This window comes from Pholcus phalangioides, unplaced genomic scaffold (assembly GCF_987345545.1).
Source record: "Pholcus phalangioides strain wild (caught in Gottingen) unplaced genomic scaffold, Ppha-v1.0 ptg000039l_1, whole genome shotgun sequence".
In the NCBI taxonomy this organism is placed as follows: domain Eukaryota; kingdom Metazoa; phylum Arthropoda; class Arachnida; order Araneae; family Pholcidae; genus Pholcus; species Pholcus phalangioides.
This window is the reverse complement of record NW_028301625.1, coordinates 6,043,575-6,065,212: the sequence shown is the minus strand read 5'-3', so window position 1 is coordinate 6,065,212 and position 21,638 is coordinate 6,043,575. Positions and strand designations below refer to the sequence as shown.

At 38.6% G+C, this 21,638-nt stretch overlaps 1 protein-coding gene across 3 annotated transcripts in view; it reads right to left on the bottom strand.

Moving 5' to 3' along the window:
- Positions 1 to 4,735: 4,735 nt before the first annotated feature.
- Positions 4,736 to 21,638, bottom strand: part of LOC149065497 (vitellogenin receptor-like) — a 59,743-nt gene continuing 42,840 nt past the window's right edge. For 2 of the 3 annotated variants that reach the window (XM_089253755.1, XM_089253754.1), the window contains exons 22-33: positions 17,470 to 17,628; positions 17,201 to 17,323; positions 17,001 to 17,120; positions 15,849 to 15,974; positions 12,539 to 12,923; positions 11,607 to 11,819; positions 7,486 to 7,685; positions 7,275 to 7,391; positions 7,100 to 7,199; positions 6,181 to 6,324; positions 5,195 to 5,390; positions 4,736 to 4,986 (exon numbers count right to left, since the gene is read on the bottom strand). In XM_089253755.1, the coding sequence (XP_089109881.1) occupies positions 4,816 to 4,986; positions 5,195 to 5,390; positions 6,181 to 6,324; positions 7,100 to 7,199; positions 7,275 to 7,391; positions 7,486 to 7,685; positions 11,607 to 11,819; positions 12,539 to 12,923; positions 15,849 to 15,974; positions 17,001 to 17,120; positions 17,201 to 17,323; positions 17,470 to 17,628 (2,054 nt within the window). In that variant the 3' untranslated portion in view covers positions 4,736 to 4,815. The remainder of the gene's footprint in view (positions 4,987 to 5,194; positions 5,391 to 6,180; positions 6,325 to 7,099; positions 7,200 to 7,274; positions 7,392 to 7,485; positions 7,686 to 11,606; positions 11,820 to 12,538; positions 12,924 to 15,848; positions 15,975 to 17,000; positions 17,121 to 17,200; positions 17,324 to 17,469; positions 17,629 to 21,638) is intronic. The other variant, XM_089253756.1, reaches the window with a different exon arrangement.

The window sequence follows — 21,638 nt, the reverse complement described above, 5'->3', positions numbered from 1 at the left end:
TCTATGTCCCCCCCCCCTAAAATTGCCGCTCCCAAAATTTTGCCGCCCGGGGCAGTTGCCCCCCCCCCGCTCTAGCCACCTTTCAGTGATCTTTAAATTTTCCGCGGGTCCTTCAAGTGATCTGGGAAATGTGTCTGTGGGCTGATTAAGTGGTCGGCAACTTGGGTGCGCGTCACTCAAGTGATCCGTAATTAAGCCGCAGATCTGATCTTAAGTAATCTGGGAATGTGCCGTGGGTAACTTGAGTGACGTAGAACTGCACTGCGGGCCGCTTAGATGTTCTAAAACTGCGCCACATGGCACTTAAGGGGAACTGTAAATGTGCCATGAACCGCTTAAGTGTTCTGGAACTGCCGCTGGTCACTCAAGTGATCTGTAAATGTGTCACGGGCCGTTTAAATGATCTGGAATTGTGCCACGGGTCACTTAAGAGATTTTTAAAAAATGTGCTGCTTAGTTCATTTTTACAAAATTAAAATTGAGGGGCTTGCCAAATCAGATACCCAGAGAGCCACGGGTTTAGCATGCATGGCTTAGAAGGTGGGTCGCAATAAATTTCTTAGAGAAATTTCGAAGTTCTTGGCTTTTGAACAGCATTGAAAATTAACAGAAATAAATTGATTAAATAACACATGTAAAGGCATTTTCTTCTGAAATTTTAATTTTTTTTAAATTGTCTTTTGCATCGAAAAATTATATTTGTGATCGTCGGGGAGGGGGGTTCGTACCTCCCTCCCCTGTGCACGTCTCTGATCCCAACATGCGTTGGAAGATAAGGGAAGAGCTGACGAAATTTTTCTGACTGAGGAAGGGGGTCAAAAAATGTTTAAAAATCTGCTGACGTAATACTTAAACGGCCCCTAGTGAGGAGAAATTATAACCCCATAATGCCTACTCTCGTAAGTGAATCCTCATCTATTAAAAAAAGGTAAATTGGAGTCAATCGCGTTGACTCCCTGGAAATCAGCTGTTTTGCCCTTCAACTCCCTTCTGTGCAGGGGGGTCTGTCCAATCTGAATCTCGAACTGATTGTTAATATACATTTAAATACGAGCTATATTTCAGAAAGTCCACAAATTTCTTTTTATAGCATGTGGTATTTTTTTCACTATTTCTTCATAAAGAGAATTTAATATTTTCAAGTCATTTTCCAGAGTATTTTCTCTGTAGGTTTTTTTTTTTCATTTTTTATCAATTGGTTTTAGTAAATTACGTACATTTCAGCAGCTCTCAAAAAAATGAAACCAAGGAATCAGCTATTTTCAGATAAAACAATTATTGTACTTAATAGAACCGTATTTTGTAATGTGAGAAAAATGACAAAGATTCCTTTTCTAAACTACCGAAACAAATTGAGAAAAGAAATTTGTATAAATGGGTTTTTATATATTCCGTCCATATTCAAATATACACTAGAGAGCAGCGTTTCCCAAAGTGGGCAATATCGCCCCCTCTCCTGGGGGCGATAGAAACCATGGGTGCACTTGATTTGAGGGGGGAGCGATGGAACTCTGTTTTTGGGGAACTATGCTCTAGGTCAGCGTTTCTCAACCGGTGCTCCGTGTTCACTCCCCAGCCGCAAAAAAAAAAGTAAAAACAGTAAATTTGAAAAACAAATATTTTAAATAAAAATAACTTCAGCGGGGTGGCAAATTTGAGGGATTAGTCGCCAAGGAAGTTTGAATGGGAGAAGGGCGGCAAAATTAGTATAAATCCTCCTCTGCTAAGGGATTAGGCTAGTAAGTGACCAAAAGAGTGCAAGCACGTGAGTGAGCAAACTTGTGAATGACCAACAGAGCAAGGGACCAGGACCTAGATAGGGTAAAACCATGTGAATGACCTATAGCATGTGTAAACGATTAAAAGAGTGACCCATGTTTGCGCGTTTGTAAGCATCTGAATGACTTATAACAGGGGTTTTCAACCTTTTTGACTTGCGCGGAGCCCTTTCTAGTACATAATTTTTATTGGGGAGCCACACCGCGTATAGGCCTATTTATTCAAAAAGTAAAAAATATTTATATAAACCAGTAATTTTCCAAATTTACTGTTTTTAGGGCTCCGCGGAACACCGGTTGAGAAGTGACCTAGAGCAGTGTTTCTCAACCGCCGGGCCCCGACACCAGTCGCACCGGGCCGTTAGTTGTGACCGGGGCCTTCACTTACACAAGATTTACCGGGCCGCGGGCTTACAAAGGTTGAGAACCACTGACCTAGAGCATAGGATCCTATGATATATCCGTAGCTTCTGCGGCCCCCTCACCCGCTTATAAACAATCCCTACATTGTAGAAATTTAGCTTATCGTGATTGGCCGAAATGAGTGATGGACCATTAAGTCACTCATGGTGAAATTTTCGCTTTCGACGTTCAACAATAGTTAATTGGGCTCGAATCAGACATCCACCGTTGGAGTAATAGTAAGACTCACGTACCGCGAAGGTTGGTGTTCGATTCTGTCAGTTTCTTGTGAGAGAAACCCCATATAAAATTTTTTTCCCATCCTTCCATCTTTGCAGAAAAAATGTTTCCATTCTTGTTAGATTTAATCAAATGCGGCTCGCGAAGCTGGGCCCAGCTATATCATTTACAGATTCAATAATATCTTTCATTTTTCGTTAATGAACTATAAAATTCAGTTTCGCCCAAAACTCAGCCTCACCAGCAGTAACCAAATCGCTTTCGTGCTAATGCTTCCTGTTACTTAGAAAGTAGTAATTGTAATTACGCTCCCCAGACAAATAAATCGCCCACTTTAGGAAACACTGACCCAGAGCATGTGTAAACATGCAAATGATCAAAAGAGTGGCCCATAAAGCAAGGAACCATTTCGGTAAGCTACCAAAACAGTGTGCACACACACGTGTAAAAGAATTTCTTTCCAGAAATTTTCTGCTCATAGCCGGTCCGCTTAAAGCGGCGACACGCTATGCAAATGAACGGAGCGATCGCCGGAATCTGAAACGCCAAGAAAATTGCCTCGTCAGTGGTTCAAAACCTGAAGACTAAAAAGTTGAAATTCAGATTAGTGCGTGTTTGCGATTAGTTATATTCACACCCTAAATCAACTTGAAGATTTGGTGCTCTTAACGTACAAAAATAAAATCTGATTAAAATTAGAAATTTAGAAAGGAAATCCCGGATAGCGTAAGCCCGGGATTACACTATCAAAGTTTGATGAAAGACCTTTCACAAAACCTTAAGTTACCTTATCGGTTACATTCGCCGATTGAAAATTGCAACCAAAAGTTTCAGGCTGCACAAGTTTCAATTGCAAAAAAAGCAGCGAGTCTAAATGTAAAGGTTCACATTAGGAACAAGTCCATGCTTACTAGGTATGCAAGAGGGCCTAGGTTAGAGCAGCAGCACCTAGAGATTGAATGATGTTTATGGCAGTGTACAGAGGCCTTCTGCTACTTAGCAAGTTCCACATTTTGAAACCATCCCATTTCGTTCCTTATTTTGGCGTAGAATCTTCCTAATTGGCTCAAATACCGCATAGTGATTGGATATGGGCATAAAAATCGCCAATTCGCCCCATCATTTTTCCTCACAACGATGATACTGGTACGAGCAGGGAATTTTGCCCCTTAATATTCAGAGAGAAAATGGACTTACTGACGTCACAAGCAGACTGCTGATGCCTATCTCTAGGAGGTGCTGGTTAGAGTCATCGCCTAATAGACTACTTACTGACGTCACAAGCAGAGTGACGAGGCCTATTTTCCCTCTGAATATTCAGGGGAAAAAAAATTCCCTGCTCGTGCCAGTATTAATGTTGCGAGGAAAAGAAATGATCGAGCTCAGAATTAACGATTTCTATGCCCCGCATCCAATCAATCACTATGCGGCTTTCGTGAGGCAATCAGGAAGATTCGACGTCAAAATAAGAAACTAAGTACAATGCTGTGTGGCAAACTTGCTAGGTAGTCTGAATGACGTTTATGGCAAACACTGCAGAGGCCTTCATCTCTAGGAGGTGATGTTAGAGTCCCGGCGGAGACCAGATTACTTTCCTTACGGAGTTCACATTACACCACCTATAGGTGGTCTTCGCACGAAGTTCGACGTCACTGAAGGCCATCTCACCTAGTCATTGGCCTGCTGCATCCATTCATGCCTTTTTGTAGCACATTGTAGGCCATTTCACCTATAGCCAGTGACGTCACAAGCATCGCACGGAGACAACACTTATATCAGGAAGCTTCAACATCACGTAAGTCGTTTATTTCACCTGTAGCTATTGGATATAGCAAGCCGACGTCTACCTTTTTGCAGAATATCCAACGACTAGAAGTAGTCTATTTCACCTATAGTCGTTGCATATACTGCAAAAAGGTAAATTTCTCGTACATGGGCCTGCTGTATTCAATGGCTACAGATGAAATGGACGACTTCAGTGAAGTCACAAGCTTCTGTGAAGCTTTCTACTATAAGTGTTGGAAACGATTTTATGCGGAAGTGACCTTTATATAAATCCACGATTATTGTAATCCAGCCCAGTAGCAATTTAATTCAATTTTTAAATGGGATTAGAGGGAAAATATTTTGCAGAAATTGTGGGATATGAATGCAATTACTAATTGGCAACTTTGAATTAGATCAATAACTGACCGATAAGTTTCCTCCCAACCTAAGCTTCAATGTTTTAAATATCGAAATTTGAGATAATTCCATTAAAAGTTATTTAATATTTCAAAAAATTACAAAACTAAATAATTGTTAGAACAAGAACATTCAACTAAAATCTTTACTGGAGTTACATAAAAAACAAGCATGTATATTTACAAATTGAATGTTAACAAGGCTACGAGTCTCATTTCTTTAAAAACTGAACTACAGTGTCTTTTGATATTGTCAATGGTTGTTCCATACTGAGATTATTTAAGCTGGTGTCATCCCTGGTCTGGCATTCACTAACGAAAGCAGAATCGTCCGAGTCGTAGGACGGCCACCGTTTATAATCTCCTTCAACTGGCGAAGTTCCCTGAACAAGAGTTAAAAAGATCAGCATCATTTAATATTGAGCTAATTTATTTACTAAAATTCTTAGGAAAGGGATAAATATTTAAAAATTTCCAAAAAACTTTCAGGAATAAGTCAATATGTACAAGATATTATTTTGCCGCTAGCCACACATCCAGCAACAATACAAACCATTATAAAGACGATCCAATTTAAGAAAAATTTCTCACCGTGTAAGGTCTTTGGCTAAATAACGGATTGCCGAAAGCAGACGGGGTATAAGCTCCTTTTTTGCCGAGCATAAGTTCGTCAACATCTGCTCCATCATCATCTGTATCCATTACAAGGCCACCCCTTTTCCGGAAAGCATAGCGAGGGTTGCGGAATGTCACTGCCATCGAATCCTTTAGCTTAGCAATCTTGCCTCTGGAAATCAAAAAATCTGACTAATAAGGATCAACAGACTACACATTACCAGGTCAACGATTTGATAAAGGTACATTCGAGCAGAACAAAAATTCAAAGTTGGGATACTTTACGTGGCTCAAGTATTGTTCTATTTAGCCGCCGCCACCGAAACAGTGACCCTCAATTTCTGGCTACAGCTTTGATATGACATTTCAGCGACACAATGAAACATTTCCCATATCGTAGCTAAGTGTAAGCCAAGAGGAAGGATTCAATTTTCTTTTCTCAGTGGCAAGCACCAACCATGCTGGTGAAACTAAGTCACAGGAAGGTTACTGTTTTCACTTAAAAAAAGGCACCTGGCAGGTTGTCGCTGAAAGATTCCTTCTGAAAGTTTGAGTGCAAGATTTATAAGTTGCTTAAATGGCAGTTCATTAAAATTACAATGGATGGATCACTTATCTCAGTAGTTTACTTCAAAAGGGTTATTATTCAAACAGGTCCAAAGTTATACAATGGAACCTTCCAAAATATTTTGAATATGGCTTCAAAATACAATATCTGTACGCATTATTGAACACTTCTGTTTGCGATCAAACATTTGGAATCAGTGCCAGTCATAGCACGATTCTTTTGTGAAGGAAAGGTAACAAGTCCAATTCCTCTAAAGGCAATGTTCTAATTACGACTAATAAAAATGGTCAATAGCACTTTAAAGTGATTTGTATTGTTGCCATTTCTGAACGTGTGAGCTTTGTCAATTAAAAACAAGTCTGCCTAAAAATATGTATAGAATAAAAACAATTACCTATTCTGTCTACAGTAAATTATGACCAATGCGAAAATTCCTAAAGATGATACTCCAAGAAATAAATCAAAAACCCAGGTGTAGTCGTACACTCCTCCACCAGTCTTTACTTCACACCGCAAACCATCCGTTTCATAGGGACATCTGAAAATTAAGTTCGAAATACTTTGTAACGTTTGAAAAGTTTATATTCAAAGCTAGTTAAATTTGCAAATAGAACTGCACTTCCGTGGAAACATAGGCAGAGATATACATTAGATCAGTTGGCTCCTCCAGCCTTTCATGTCTCTGAATTGGCATCATGCCCCCATTGACGCTGGGGGCAATGCCCCACACGCGTCCCGTATCTCCGCCCATATGTGGAAATGAAGTTTATAATCCAACACGATTTCGTCTCTGCATGTTTGATTCACATTCAACTCTGCCTCCGATCTCAGACTTGGGAACTTGAAAAAAATTCTAGAAATTTTAAATAACTGCCATGAACAAAAGCTGTAGCTTTGTTAAATTTCCCGTTAAAGTGGGGCAAAGTTATTTTTTCGAGGTAACCCTTTCCCCAATCAACGCTTGCCCGCGACTGCCCAGAACAGTAACAATCTCTCCGAAAAACCTTTGTCTGGGCCGCCACTTAGGTTTGCGGCGCAGATTGATATGGGAAAATCTATTTACCGCTGGAGTTCAGTTTCCTTCACATAAAAGCATGAAGAGATGCTTAAAACCAACTAAAAAAAATGGCAACGTTTGCCAAAGCGATAACAACCTTTTAACGTTGGAACTACAAGGTTGCCCGCAATCAGAAAAATACTTGTCCAATTCAAATTTTAAGATTTGAAATGCACTTGGTAAATTATCGATAGAAGCGATTTTTGGTTGGTTTATCCAGATTTCCTTTGGGAGAAAAAAAAAAAAAGTGACTTACCTACATCTCAGATCTTGTCCCACAGGATAACATTCTCCTCCATTCTTGCAGTAGTCAGTGGGACATGTAGGTGATGGAGACTTGATCATTTCGGGTGTAGCTGAAACCATTCAACAGCATTAAAAAATGATGAAAAGTAGAATTTTTATAGGGTAAAAAAAAAAAACTAACTTACGCTTTTTAACGCAGCTGCCATTTTTCAAGTCAAACATACGATCACAATGACAGGAGAATCCAGTTGGGCTCTGAAGACACATTTGAGGACATTCGCTATTGGCGCATGGATCGACTCCTGAAAGAAATGAGCACTAAATATTTATAGGCCATTCCAGTTCTAAAACTTAATTGCCTTACCTAATTTTCGGCAAATATTATAGACAACTCACCTCGTGGTTGTTTCACTTTATGTACCATGACGATGCTTTCAGACTTTATATTGTTTCTATGAACCTGTTGGCAATCCAAGGTACCGGTGAATTTGTTGCAGCGCATCAATCTGTCAGTGCCCCAATCTGCCCAATATATATAATCTTCGAACATCGTCATGCTGAAGGGATTATACATTCCATTATCAATGACAACCCGCCTGAAACAAAGATTGATTTTATCAGGTTGGGACTACTTTTAACGAATACGAGATTAACCCTCGTAAAATTTAAAAAGATGTTCATAAATTCAGTCATTTCAATTATAGTTTTAATTCCAGCATATACACAGGGTGTCTAAGTGCAAGGGCTTTTCAACTGTCCATCGTAGAAGTAAGATTTCAGTTTATAGAATGTTTAACAGGCGTTCAAAAATTCCATGCTTTCAAGTGAATTTCCATGAATTCAGAGACATGCAAATTCAAAAACCTGAGGAAATTTGGGAAGAACAGCGTTAAATGCGGGTAAAACGGTTTTCGCATTTATCGCGGTTTCACAAATTTCCTCCGTTTTTCAAATATTGCATTTAAAAGCATGGAATTTTTGATGGCACCAGGATAGACAGGACAACTTTTTAATTGGGTTCTTGAGCACACGGGGACCATATAGAAATTTAGATGAACAAGTTTTGAAAGTGGAAATTGTCAAACAGGTGTTCAAAATTACCCTGTACATTTTATAAACTGGAATCTTTTCTCTTCAATTGTCCGTCGTAGAGGTAAGCCCTGCTAGTACTTACAGGATACCCTGTATGAAAACTCGTTCAAAGATCAAATCTTATTCCAAAGATTTTAGCATTGTACTCAAAAGATTGTCCCCTTGAATCTTCAATATCTTTAATTGGTTGCAATACTTATTGACCGCTCATTTCCCAGATATAAATTGTGCCAAAACTGTCCACAGCTTTATTCTGCAGGTTGCAATGCACGTAGACAGTTTAGGATGTGAACATAATGCATGCATTTCCGATTCCAGAGTGGGCATGGTGTACTGGCACCGGGATGGTGTATATAATCTGCTGCAATACTTTGCACTGTACTTTTTACTAGTCTAATCGGGAGGGAGGGAAAGCGAAAAATACTGAAAAGTTTGGATTCACAAGGGTTGGTAAAACAATAAAGTCTGGAAAAGGTTACCTTAAAGCAATGGTGGCTCTTCTGTTCAAGGACCAACATAACGGTCAGCTGTAGCATACGCCTGTCATTTGTGTATAAGCTGCGCCAGTATAGTGAGACTGAAAACTTATGCCATAAGTAATATGGCGAAACACTGGCAATTTGGTAGCTAAACTTTTACACTGGATATTGAATGTACATGAAGGATGAAAGGGAATGCATTGTTTATCTGGTTGCCTTCCCAGCCAGATGAAATAATTCGCAGAATAAACTGATGCATTATGCCAAATCCATCCACAGTTCGAATTTCCTCAAATGAAATGTTAATTTTACAATTATTTTTGCAAAATAGGAAATTCCCTAAGCGAGGCGGTGAAAATGGGAAAAATTACCCATTTGCCAAGTTTTATAATTAGTTTGGAAAGGCAGTATGGTGATAAAACTTGCATTCATTATTAGTGACGAAATAAGTTTTTCATTGGTGGAACGAGAATAGCTCAAATAATGAACAAATTAAATCAAAAAATAATTTAAGATGTTAAATGAATGAAGTTAAAATTATTTTTGTCGGGGGCAGCTGTTAACCACTCCTGCCGTAAAGCATGGAGAAAAATTCGAGCTCTCCCATCTACTCTGCGCCTCCGTAAACTTGCCTCAGGAAGAGGTTTGGTTAAAGTTATCTACATATAAAATCTATTGTCTTCTATAGAGAACATGCAAGCAGTCTACAATCAGATTTATGGTTGCTAAAAAATTTAAATATACACCAAACGGGGCTCCGACTTGAACGGTAGGGTACTTTAAAAGTTTGTCAGCTGGGCAAAAACCTGTCTGATAACAATGGTTCCTGGGCTTCAATCACTTTCGGAATGTTTACATTGGTTACCATGGTTCCCAGCAATGCGTTTCAGACGTGTATATGTCTTTACAATGGTTTGTCACTTTGATGCTGCCAGTGTTATGTACATTAGTTTATTCCTTATAATGGTTTGTCATTTTTCCAATCCTTCCAGTAATTGAAAACCCTGGCAGAGCCGGGTATTATGCTAGTTTACTGTATAAATAGATTTTATTATTAGTGGACCAATTCGACATCCCGATAGTATCGACAAACATGTTAACTTAAGCGGAATTTAACGGGATTTGTCTAGAAATTTGATCGTTTGCGTACGTAAAAATGTAATACAATCTAACAATTCCATTAAATAAAGTGCTAATTCTCATTAGTTTTAAATAGTTTCGTAATAAAAAATAAATTTCTCATGAAAAGTATTTTTATTTCCGAAGAGAAAATTCTGCACTATTTAGTTTATCCCGCGATTGATCGGCTTTTTCCCAAGCACGTAAGAAGCGACGTATCACATACAACTTTTAATGCATCATGGCGAGATGGTGCCAATATTTAATTCATTTGAAATTTCTAATTCTATTTCTTCGGAACATGAAGCACTTGCTATTTGTTCGATTTGGACTAGAATAGTCTTCTAAACGTCCTGAAGTTACAAGGTCAGATCAATGTTCACAAATTCATCAATACAAGTCACCCGTGGCGTTATTTATGTATAAATACCATGAAGATATAGAAGAAATGGAGAAAGCAATTACAGGAATCTTTGGAAAACGAAAATTTCTCTGAAGACTGAACAAAATCCAACACGACGGAAGCAATTCTACATCGTGGCACTAGTAATTGAAATGATTGATCCTGCATGGAAGTCAATAGCATTTACAACAAATTTTTACATCCATTTCAACATCCTAATTCATAAATTTATTGGTTAATTTTCTGTAAAAAAGTTCTTATTCCTTAATCCAGTGGTTGTGAAATTGCTGTTGAATATTAGATGTTAACCAATTTAGTTTTTCAAAATTTCAATTTCTGATTTTAAAGTTGAAGTTTGCATAGAGCCATTGTATTCACGGCTGCCGATACTCACGATAAAAACCAAATGACATTTAGCTTCTAACCAGGCCTCAGCTATTTTTCTTTTACTCCTTTTCCAAGAAATCTTAAAAATTTCCCCTGAAAACGTTCATGCAGCAGACAATATCGAAACTCACAATAGGGATAAAAATCTTATCTATTGAATGTTGACAATATCCACACTTTTGATCATAAATAGAATGAATAACAGTTCCCCTGGAAATGTCACCAATAGCCAGCCAACAGGTTTCAAACACTTCCCCCACACATAAAGAGACCTATCAGAGAACAAAAACAGTTGTTAAAATGCCGACGAACAATGTCGAAAAATTCGTAGAACTGGTTACACACAGGCAATTGTAAAAACCAATCACGATAAAAGGGACAAATCGTAATCTACCTTAAGCCAAACATGTGTAGTTACTTTCCCCTATATTGAAATTGGTATTGTGTAAACCAAGGGAATAATAGATGTTGAATCTGGGAGATCAAAAATCTTCAAATCAATGGATGTCAACTAAAGTTGGTACAGTATCCAATTGGTTTTTTACCGCCTTTGGGAACTCAATAAAAATTATAAAAACTATTTGAAGTTCTCAGTAACCAACAAAATGAACTTGGGAGAGATTATATTCACCACATAACTGATATTTAACAATTCTTTCAATATTTTCAAATTTACCTACTTGACATTTACTCAAGTACCAAATCAGTTTTCAAAAAAAAAAAAAAAGATTTATACCCTTAAATTGAAATCAAGAAATTTGTATTTACCGCTCGTAATCTAGTTCAACAAGAGAATTTCCGGTTGGATTCCACGCAAGTCGGCCAGCTCGTGCAAAGCAACGACACGCTATGCAAATGGAGTGTTCTCTCCTCCCCCCCCCCCCCAATTCTCATTTCTCCGATCACCAAATTAAAAGTAAAACTTCGTTTAATTCCAGCGAACTAGAATTTAAAGTTCAATCAGTAAACGACGGCAATTTCGAGAATCAGAAACGGGCACACTGTTTGTACCATTACCAGGATCCGCATAAACTTACCTGTTAAGACCATGGAAATCTACCATTTCGACGATGTTTAGTTTTACATCTGCCCAGTACAGCATATGCATTACGTTGTCCACGGTGAGAGAACAAGGCCAATAAACTTTCTCTGATAGGATAATTACTCGATCCGTACCATCCATATTGCAACGTTCTATGTGCCCATTGCTTTTCTTCACTACGTCACTCCATACACTCCAAAAAAGTACCCTAAAAATAGGTGAAATGGATAATTAAGATTGAGGTCTGGAGGCTCCAACCCATTCATATTAGAGCCAAAATAACTTTAGTGTTTATTGCATGTTAAAATGCCTAGTTTTCATATGTAGAATATATAATTAGGGTAGATATCTTCACTAGGACCATTTGAGTTATACTGAGGTCTCAACTTGCAATTATTAAAAACGAGGCACATCTATACCTCTGGAGTGAGGGTTGTAAAATATTCGTTGGAACAACAGCGGGAAACATTTGGCAGTGTAAGCAAGAGACTTTCAATAAAGATCTTTTCATTGAAGTGAAATGGCAAAGCCTCTTGCAACACTAATTGAAAAATTATATTTAACTAGATCAGTAACGACCACAAAGCAATGCAAGTTTTATGCATTGAATCACATGGAGCTAAGAAATTCAAATTCATATGAAACACTAAGTCAAACTCTCAACAAACGATAGCATCTAGAACTAAACTGCATCTTACAAACGCATGCCTGCTGACAGGTTAATAAGAGAAACTCGCCCGCTGGAAGGTCAATATATAAAATCCCATAGTGTTGCTCAGTTGAAGCTTTTTGGTCTTAACAAAAATCTAAAAAAAAAAAAATTGGCGTTCCAGATGCTAGAATATCGCTTATAAAGAGAAAAACTGCTAGCATTACGCTTTATAAATTCAGAAGTTTAAAAATGAAAATATTTTGGGAAAATCTCACCCATTTTGAGGAGCCAGCTCCAAGCTATTGATATGAGGTGCCGCAGACTTTACAACTTGGGTACAGTATTCTCCTAGAGCAGTACAAGCATTGATGGATCCATCTCCGGTACTATAGTAAATATTCTTTGCAAGCCAGTCCCATCTCAGATAATATGGCCTTTGCAAACCCTTTACTAAAATTTCGTTTCTTCTAGAACCAATATTGTATCTGTTGATAGTGCCCTCTTTCCATTCGGTATAGAAAAAGACTCCATTAACAGCATCAAAATCCAAACCTCGCATGTCAGTCTGATCCTCCTCGTAATAAACACGTGTGAACTTAGAGCTCAGCTCAATCCCTCTAATTTGATCAGGAAGTAGGTAAACAAGAGTTGCGGCACCACCTAAGGAAATTAAAAAAAACAGACGACCAATTACAATTAAGAAGACTCCAACGAATAAGGCAAACACACGAAAATAAAAAGTCCTAATGCATTTCAATACCAATGGGTGCAGTCTTCAGGAGAAAGATATAACCACTAGTCACGCTGACAGTTTCCCCACTTGAATACCAAATCTTAATGCTCAGTTGCTCAGCGGAAATAAGTCTGTTCACTTCAAACGTCGTGGTCATGAAGCTGCGAGCCTGCGCGAGATGCTAATGCAGAGTCCTGATTGGACCTTGGAATAATGCTATCTGATTGTCTATTCCAGTTCCTATAATTACCGCTCGAAATGAATTTAAGCCATGGTGTTACGATCGGGGGTATAGATTATCGTTAACTAGGGATTTAGATTTCTATGAAGGCATATATATCCGGGCCTTCAAAAATACACAACTGTGGACTTTAGTTTTTCACAGCTTCTTGAAATTTGAATCCATGGCCTTGCCAACAGTGAGTGGCGATGGTAGATTTTTCACACATTCCTGATTAACACAGCAAGCGTGTTCATTTAATCTTGCTTTTATGGGTCTTTGTCTTATATAACAAAGAGCAATCGCCACATGGAATGTAATAAATGCCCATTGTTTATTCTGCGGTATAGCATCTTTAGGGGGCATGAAAAAGTTTAGTGGGCACATCTATGGTTGTTAGATTTAACTTAAGAATCTATTTGATCTTCAGTGAGGGTATTGGATCGTAGGGTATGACTACTTTCTTTGAGTGTTCCTCGTGCATGTTTGACTAATTAAATAGAAAATTCTTGAATCTTGGTGTTGAACCCCCCTATCTATCGCAATTGCTCCGATGGTTTCAAGTTCATGGTCTAATGTGTTCTGATCTGAACAGATGTTAAATACTCTCGCTACATAAGTGCGAAAAACCGAAAGTTTGTTGCACGGGATGGCAAGATCTGAAATTAGGTGGTAATGAGACCGCGAAAGGCTTACGATAGACCGAGGTTTGGAACTGATTTCTGATTCGTTACCAATATGTCCAAGAAAGAGGTCATTGTTAGTTTCAAATTTGACTGAACTGGACATAGATCCCATGTCATTCATAATTATTTATTTTAGTGTAATTGCCTTATTCGTCGGTGTCTTAATATTCTTGGACAAAGTTGATCAACTTCTATAATTACGTGTAAAATGAATGAGTTTATAGAGTCCAGTTACACCGGAAGCAGAATCCGGCTGGCTGCTCCAATACTTCCATGTCCGAGCTGGGATTAGTCGATCTACAGGGTACACTTATATAAAAATGCAATTCGCTTCATTTGCATGCTACTGACCAAATGTTCATCAATATGGCTTTCTAGTCTGATTAAAAAAAGAACTTGATGACACTGCATTTTTACGATGACTAAAAATATTTATAGTATAATCCCGGTCTATGAAATAGCTTTTTATAAAAAACCAACCAATAAACCCATTGGTTATTCAAGCAAAATGAAAAATTCAACCAACAAGCATGTTACAAGTTTTATGAAAGAATTTAAAAAGTTTATACAGTGGATACCTCCCGTTAACGGACACATCCCCGGTCCCGTGGAATAGGGCTTTAATATATTTCATTCCGTTAGCAAACAATAAAATCTGACAAACTAATTTCCCCCGACTTTAATTTGTGAACTTTTGTTCATAAATCGGAAATTTATTCAATGGTTATTATGTACAATCTAGCTTGTATTGGTAAATGTGTTAAGCAATTGACGGATTATCATAACTGGTGCAGGACGATGAATTCGAATGGCACTTTGGTTTCGTTTGTCGATACGTGAACAATGCTAACAACAGTCTTGTAGAGGATAAAAAAAACAGCCAGCATTATTTTACAATAGAAATAAAACTAAAGTGTAAAGATATTTTTACATGATACGTGCGTACTACATAAAAGGGCAAGTATAACCATCTTATTAAACAAATTATTAAAAAAAAAAAGGGAGGACTTTCCAACTTTATTTGGGAATTATACATAATCGCTGGTAAAAGTGATAAATGTAGTGAAATTTAAAAATCAAACTTTCCTTGTCGAGACAATTGTGTATAGCCGCCGGTGTTTCACTTTTACACAAATTAACATAGGAACCAATTGCGATCCAAGCTAAACGTATAAATGAAAGTCTTATAAACAAGCTTCTGTATATCGTACTTCCCAATAGCGGGCACTCCCATTAGGGAACAAAAGTTTTGGTCCCATGGGTGTCTGTTAGAGAGGTTCTACCTTAGTGTAATGTTGGCCTAAGCGCAGTGAGCACTTCAGAGGCCACTCCTAGAGGTCACGAGACTACGTGCCCTTGCGTGACATTTTGCACCAGAATATCAAGAGGCCGGGTTCATACTGAATATCACTGTTGGTCGACAGATTTGTTAAACTTTAATTTCAGGGTTTTAACCAATCTATGTTGCATCGCTTATCGTATCTGTCTAATTTGAACCTGGCCTGAGGTCTGAATATTTATCCCCTTAGTAACAATCCAGAGCTCTTAAACCGCATTGGTTCTTGACCTCCAGCATTGACGAGCCCAGATACCAGATTTTAAGTTTTCTCCTGATATGTTTTGATTCCCCGTCCTGTCAATCAACTGCCAGGAGTCGGCCTTTGTTCAATGTCTGATAACAGAAGAGATGCTTTTCTTCTCCCTTCGAGGGAGTAAGATATATTTCGTACAGTATAACAAAATAAGAAACTCATTGTTTAGGGAGCATTTATCAGCGCAACCCAGTTGGAAAAATCTTTAATGTGGCAGTTATAATTTAATTTTAAAAACCACGTAGAAGGTTAAAGATGCTGCATCACGAAACAACCGAAGAAACATGCAGTAATGTTGAGTTGTTCTGCAAATTAAAGATATGATTGTGCAGCGAAGTTCAGAAAAACCCTTACCATCTGCTTTGCAAGTACGATGATCATGACTCAAGAAATATCCAACAGCACAACTGCATTTGAAACCGCCTTTTGTGTTGTTACAGAACTGGCTACATACTCCATAATTTTCACACTCGTTTACATCTGAAATAAGAATTTCAATATGTACAGGCAATATCTTTTTAAAAAATTCTAAGGAAAAATACCATCATCTTTGACAGATGGTATCAAGTTGGTATTTAATATTAGTCACTCCAGATTGCACTGGAACACGAGCTCAAAATTAATCTAGATGCAATAAATTCATTTGCATTCGGAAGGATTCCGAGTGACGAATATCACCACGAGTGGAAAAACTTTTGCTTAAGTTTTTTTAGATGCGTGGCGATGTGCACCAGTAATTCAGAGGCTGCGCCTGAGTGGCGTAAGATGCTTGTCTACCACCGTGAAGGTTGCTGTCACTGTCCTGGGTTCAAACCCAAGGGAGAATATAGATAAGATAATTTCCCTAACAAACTTTAAGGCACTGTCTATCGGTGGGCGCCTCTATTTTCAACCCATCTCATTAATGGCAATAAATTACAATACAGCGATATGGCCAGAGTTGGTGAAATAGTAATTCAGAGGATGTAAATAGGGTAACTATGACGAAAAAAAGAATTTCATTACACCAGTTCGACTGACTATAGGTAGAGCTGAATTTGACTGCCGCGAGTAATGCAGTCTATGCTATACAGCAATACAACGTTGAGGTCCTCTATAATGCAAGGTTTTTAAAAAAGGTCTCTGCTAGCACTAGTAATACGGACTTAACTCACCCGCTTACGAGATCATTTGGTCCCAGGTTATAACCACTGGATAAAATAAGTCCAGGTAGACTCTTCCACCATTAATGCCCCATCAGTATTATCGCTACATTCAATAGCCATGTCCTATGATTAGAGATAACATTGAATTGAAAACATTCTCCACCCTTGATAAGCCCACTAGGGATTTTTAGTCTTGCCTCAGGGATGACAAGTTCTAAAGCAGCATCACCAGTTCGGATCTCACAAGCTTCCCAAATTGTTCACTTCCTAACAAAGCAACTGATAATTTCTATACGCATCTAATTTTTAGTTTGATTTGAGTCAAGGCAATAAAACAAAATTCAAAACATGAAGTGCTTACCGTCACAGGTTTTATTATCGTTAAGAAGCTTGTATCCACCTATACAAGAACATCGCGGACCTCTTGGGGTAGGGCTGCACAAATGAGTGCAACCACCATTAGTCTTGCCACATGAAGTAACTGAAAAATATAGGATTGATTATTCGTATGGCGAGACACCAACGTGAACTCTAGTATAGATTGTTAATTTGCATATTTACCACACGCGACTCCTTCATCCGATTTATCAGAACAATCGGTCTTCCCATCACAGACTTTAGACCACGGCAGACAATCTCTATTGTTACAGGTGAATTCTTTACATCTGAAACTTATCTCCATTGCTATAGAAAAATACAACAACTTGTAGTTTAAATACATTACGAAAATATAAAACCAAATTGTTTAACAATTACTAAACAGAAAAGCAATCGCTTGGAAGAGGCATAGCGGTAAAATATATTGTATAAATTATAGGACCAATTCTTACCCTGTTGAGAAGGTGGAATTGTTGGTTTTTGAGAGCATATATTAAGGTTTTCGTCAGCACCATCCTTACAATCGGGATCCCCGTCACACAGCCACTGTCTTGGTATGCACCGTTTAGTCGATGAACAGTAGAATTCAGTATCGCTGCATTCCTTTTTGGCTTCAAAAAGATTAAATAATTTAGAGTTGCACACAAACCAAACAGCAAGTTTAACACCAGTACTGTACTTTGATTTGGTAATCAGATTTAACATTGCAACCTAGATCTTAATACCTTTAAGCATAGGTCGATAATCAAATCGCGCGTGTTGTGTTTTAACACTTTGTTAGCTGAGTGGATAACACATTGGTATTTATTTTGATGAGTATTATTACGTTAGACTTAGATTACATACATATAGATAGGAAGAATTTATAAAGTGGAAAGAGCAGAACATTTAGACATCTTGTCTACTTGATGTCCGAGGTGGAACTCCCTAGTTCCCCTTACACAACACTAGGTGGTGTTGTATGTTCTTATAAGAAATGACTAAAAGAACTAAACTGATAAGGACACCACATTTCTCCCCGCTAATTTAAAGATCCAACCGGACAGGAGCTTTCCTGGTTCGTTGGGAACGTCGCAAAGGAACGGGAGTACTGGACGTCGCTGGTGTTTTAGCTGGTGTTGGTAGATCGCTACTGATCTCTGCCGGAGTTGTCTGTTCTTCTGGAGCAATCTGTACTTCGGAGTCAGCAGCGACAGGAGTTTATGAAAGTTTGCCTGGAACTCTGGGTATCACCAAGCTTGGCTGGACTTGATTGCCAGCTGCTCTCATCTGGTCGATGTGACGTCGGAAAAGAGTTCCATTTACATCTACAGTGTAGTGTAGAACTCAGTCTTTGTTGAGAACAGTTCCGAACTTCCACTTGTTATTGACGGATCTGTAATCTCGCACAGCCACACGATCTCCTGGCTCGAAAGTTCGGTCGTAGAAGTCTGACCTCATTTCTGATCCTTTCTTGAACCCTGTTCTTGATATTTGGCAAGACTAGGTCTATCCTAGTTCGGATTTCTCTTTTTAGGAATAACATTCCTGGGCTTTGCTTGGTAGTCGCATTTGGCGCTTTTCTGTAATTCAACAGAAACATGCTCACTTTTTGATAGATGTTTCCGGGAAATCTTTCCATCGCCCGAAGGGATTGTTTTAAGGTGTGAACATATCGCTCTGCCTGCCCGTTGCTTGATGTTTTGAAGGGAGCACACATTTTGTGCTTTATTCCGTTATTCCTCATGAATATTTCAAATTCGTGCGATGTGAACTGAGGACCATTGTCACTCACTAACACTAAAGGCAGTCCAAATTGAAAGAAAGTCCCGTAGGCATTCAACTGTCTTGAACGTGTTTGTTGATTTCATCGGGTATACTTCCATCCACTTAGAATGAGCATCGACTACGATCAAAAACATATGCTTGAATATAGGACCTGCAAAATCTACGTGAATTCTCTCCCATGGAGCACTCTGGTATTACCAATGGTGTACCCTTGCTTTCACCGGATCAGACTTTAATCTGGACAGTTTTTAACTGCTTTTTCTATGTCGCTATCAATGTCCCTCCAGTAGACGTAGGATCGAGCAATTGCTTTCATTTTAACAATGCCCAGATGGCCTTGATGGAGTTCATCAAGAATTTGATTTTTAAATTTCTTCGGAATAAAAACTTTGGCCATGCATTATACATCCGTCCTGCAAGGTGTACTCTGCTTCCTTCCCTCCTAAAAGGTTCACCGAATTTCAATTTCCTCAGCAATGGACCCAACTCATCATTTTGTGTCTTTTGTTAAATGTTGAGCTTTCACTGGTAGTGTTTCGATTTGATTCAACTGGAAGAGTTCTATGTCATCCTTGACAACTAAGTCTTCCGACCTTAAAGGTAATCGGGAAAGACAATCTGCATTACCATGGTTCTGTGTGTTACAATAAATGATATCTAATTGATATGCTTGTAAGATCAAGGTATAATGCAGAAGTCGAGTAGCCGTCAACACTGGTAGACCTTTCTTCGAGCTGAATATCGCTACCAAAGGCTTGTGATCTGTTATGAGAGTAAATCTTCGACCTTTCAAGTAAAGCATAAAATTTCTTTATTGCCCAGATAATTGCCAAAGCTTCTTTGTCAATCTGGGAATATCTGTTCAGTTTTCGTCAGTGTACGAGAAGCGAAGGCAATTGGTCTTTCTGTTCCATCTGGTAAGACATGCGATAGAACTGTTCCTATTCCCACTGGAGAAGCATCCGAAGCAAGAGTAAGAGGTAGTGTAGGATCATAGTGCATCAAGATTCGCTTTGAGCAAATTTACTTTTTGATGATCTTGAATGCAATCTCACACTTTTTAGACCAATGCCACGGAACGTCCTTTTTTGTCAGCTCATTGAGAGGATAGGCAATGGTTGCCAGATTAGGACAAAATTTTTTGTAGAAATTTACCATGCCCAGAAAACTATTTCCTGAATGTTTTTCGGTGCGGGAACTTTTAAAATTGCTTCAGTTTTCTCATTTGTTTCACTTAGGTCACAAAATTGATGAAAATGGCCTAAGAAATTCATTTCTTTTTGAAAAAATATGCTCTTTCAAATTTAACTTCAGCCCATGCTCCCGACATTTTTTGAAAAATTTTTCCAAAGCCCTGAGATGTGACTCGTCATTTGTTCCAGTCACTCTGGCGTCATCCATAAAAACTTACACCATTTATTCCTTGGAATAGCCTATCAATGTACCTCTGCCATATTGCTGGAGCTGCATTTAGGCCGTACATTAATCTTTTACAGGCGTATAACCCCTTATGAGTGTTTATGGTTAGAAGTCGTTGACTGTCAGGATGCACTTTCATTTGCAAATACGCATGACTGAAATCCAATTTTGAAAATAGTTTACCCCCATTTAAACACGAGAATATTTCTTCAAACGTTGGTAAGGGATGCTGAGGCACCTCTAGCTTAGGATTTAATTTGACAGAATAATCTGCACATAACCTTATGGATCAGTCTGGTTTCACCACGGGAACAACTGGTGTAGCCCAATCTGAAGTTTCAACTCGCTCGATAATGCCTTCTCTATCAAGCCGGTCTATTTCTTTTTCAACCCGGTCTTTTAATGCGAAGGGCACAGTTCTTGCTCTACGAAACTCTGGGGTAACATTTGGTTTTAGCTTTAGTTCCACTTCATGGTTATTTATCTCACCCAATTTGTCGGAAATTTCTTTATAATCATCGAACAATTTTTTGAGATCCATGTCATTAGCGGTCCTCACAGCCTTAAGAGTTTGTCTAGATTGATTTTGTATAGCCATTCACGGCCAAAAATCGTGTCTAAATTTTCCCTCACCAAATATAAGTTCAAGCGCAACTTTTGTTTTCCATACTCCACTTTCACAGTGACATATCCCGCTGGGACAATTTTTTCTCCATTGTATGTCCGGAATATCAAATTCGTAGGTTGAACTCATTACTGATACTGTTCCACCCGTATCAACTTCCATACTCACTGGTTTATTGTCTATGTTGACAGTAACCATCATCGGAGGCTTTTTCGGCTCTTCACTCAATACCTACTCTAACCCAAACATGGAAACATTTTCGTTTTCCTCAACTGAAATCTTTGTTAGGTGTCGATTGAGTCTTTGCCATGTAGCAGGCTTTTTCTATATGCCCGATTTTTTTACAGAAGCGACATTTGCTAGCAATAAATCTGCAGGAGTCTTTATAGTGATTTGTCCCTGTGCATCGTATATATGGCGGATATTTGACAGCGGCGGCAGAGTAGTTTGTTTTGCGTGGGCAGTTTCGTTTTCCTCTTCCCCGCTTTCACTACCTTCAGTTCCGCCGGCTTCCCAATAATCTCATTCGCCCCCTGAACAGCTTTCTCTATTGCCATCTTTGTTTTGTCTAGCTCGATGTAGTCTTCCTCAAATAAACTATCGAGGATCGCTCTATCTCGGAGCCCACTAACGAAAACATCCGGAAGCATGGTGTTCAACATCTTTTGTTTATAATCGCATGCGATTGCGAGACGTCGCAATTCGGCTATATACGAACTGATGCTTTCCCCTTCGTTCTGCTTTCTGTTTATAAACATGTGCCTACTCAGTATAATCAATGCTCTAGGATTCAAATGGTTCTTCAAAACA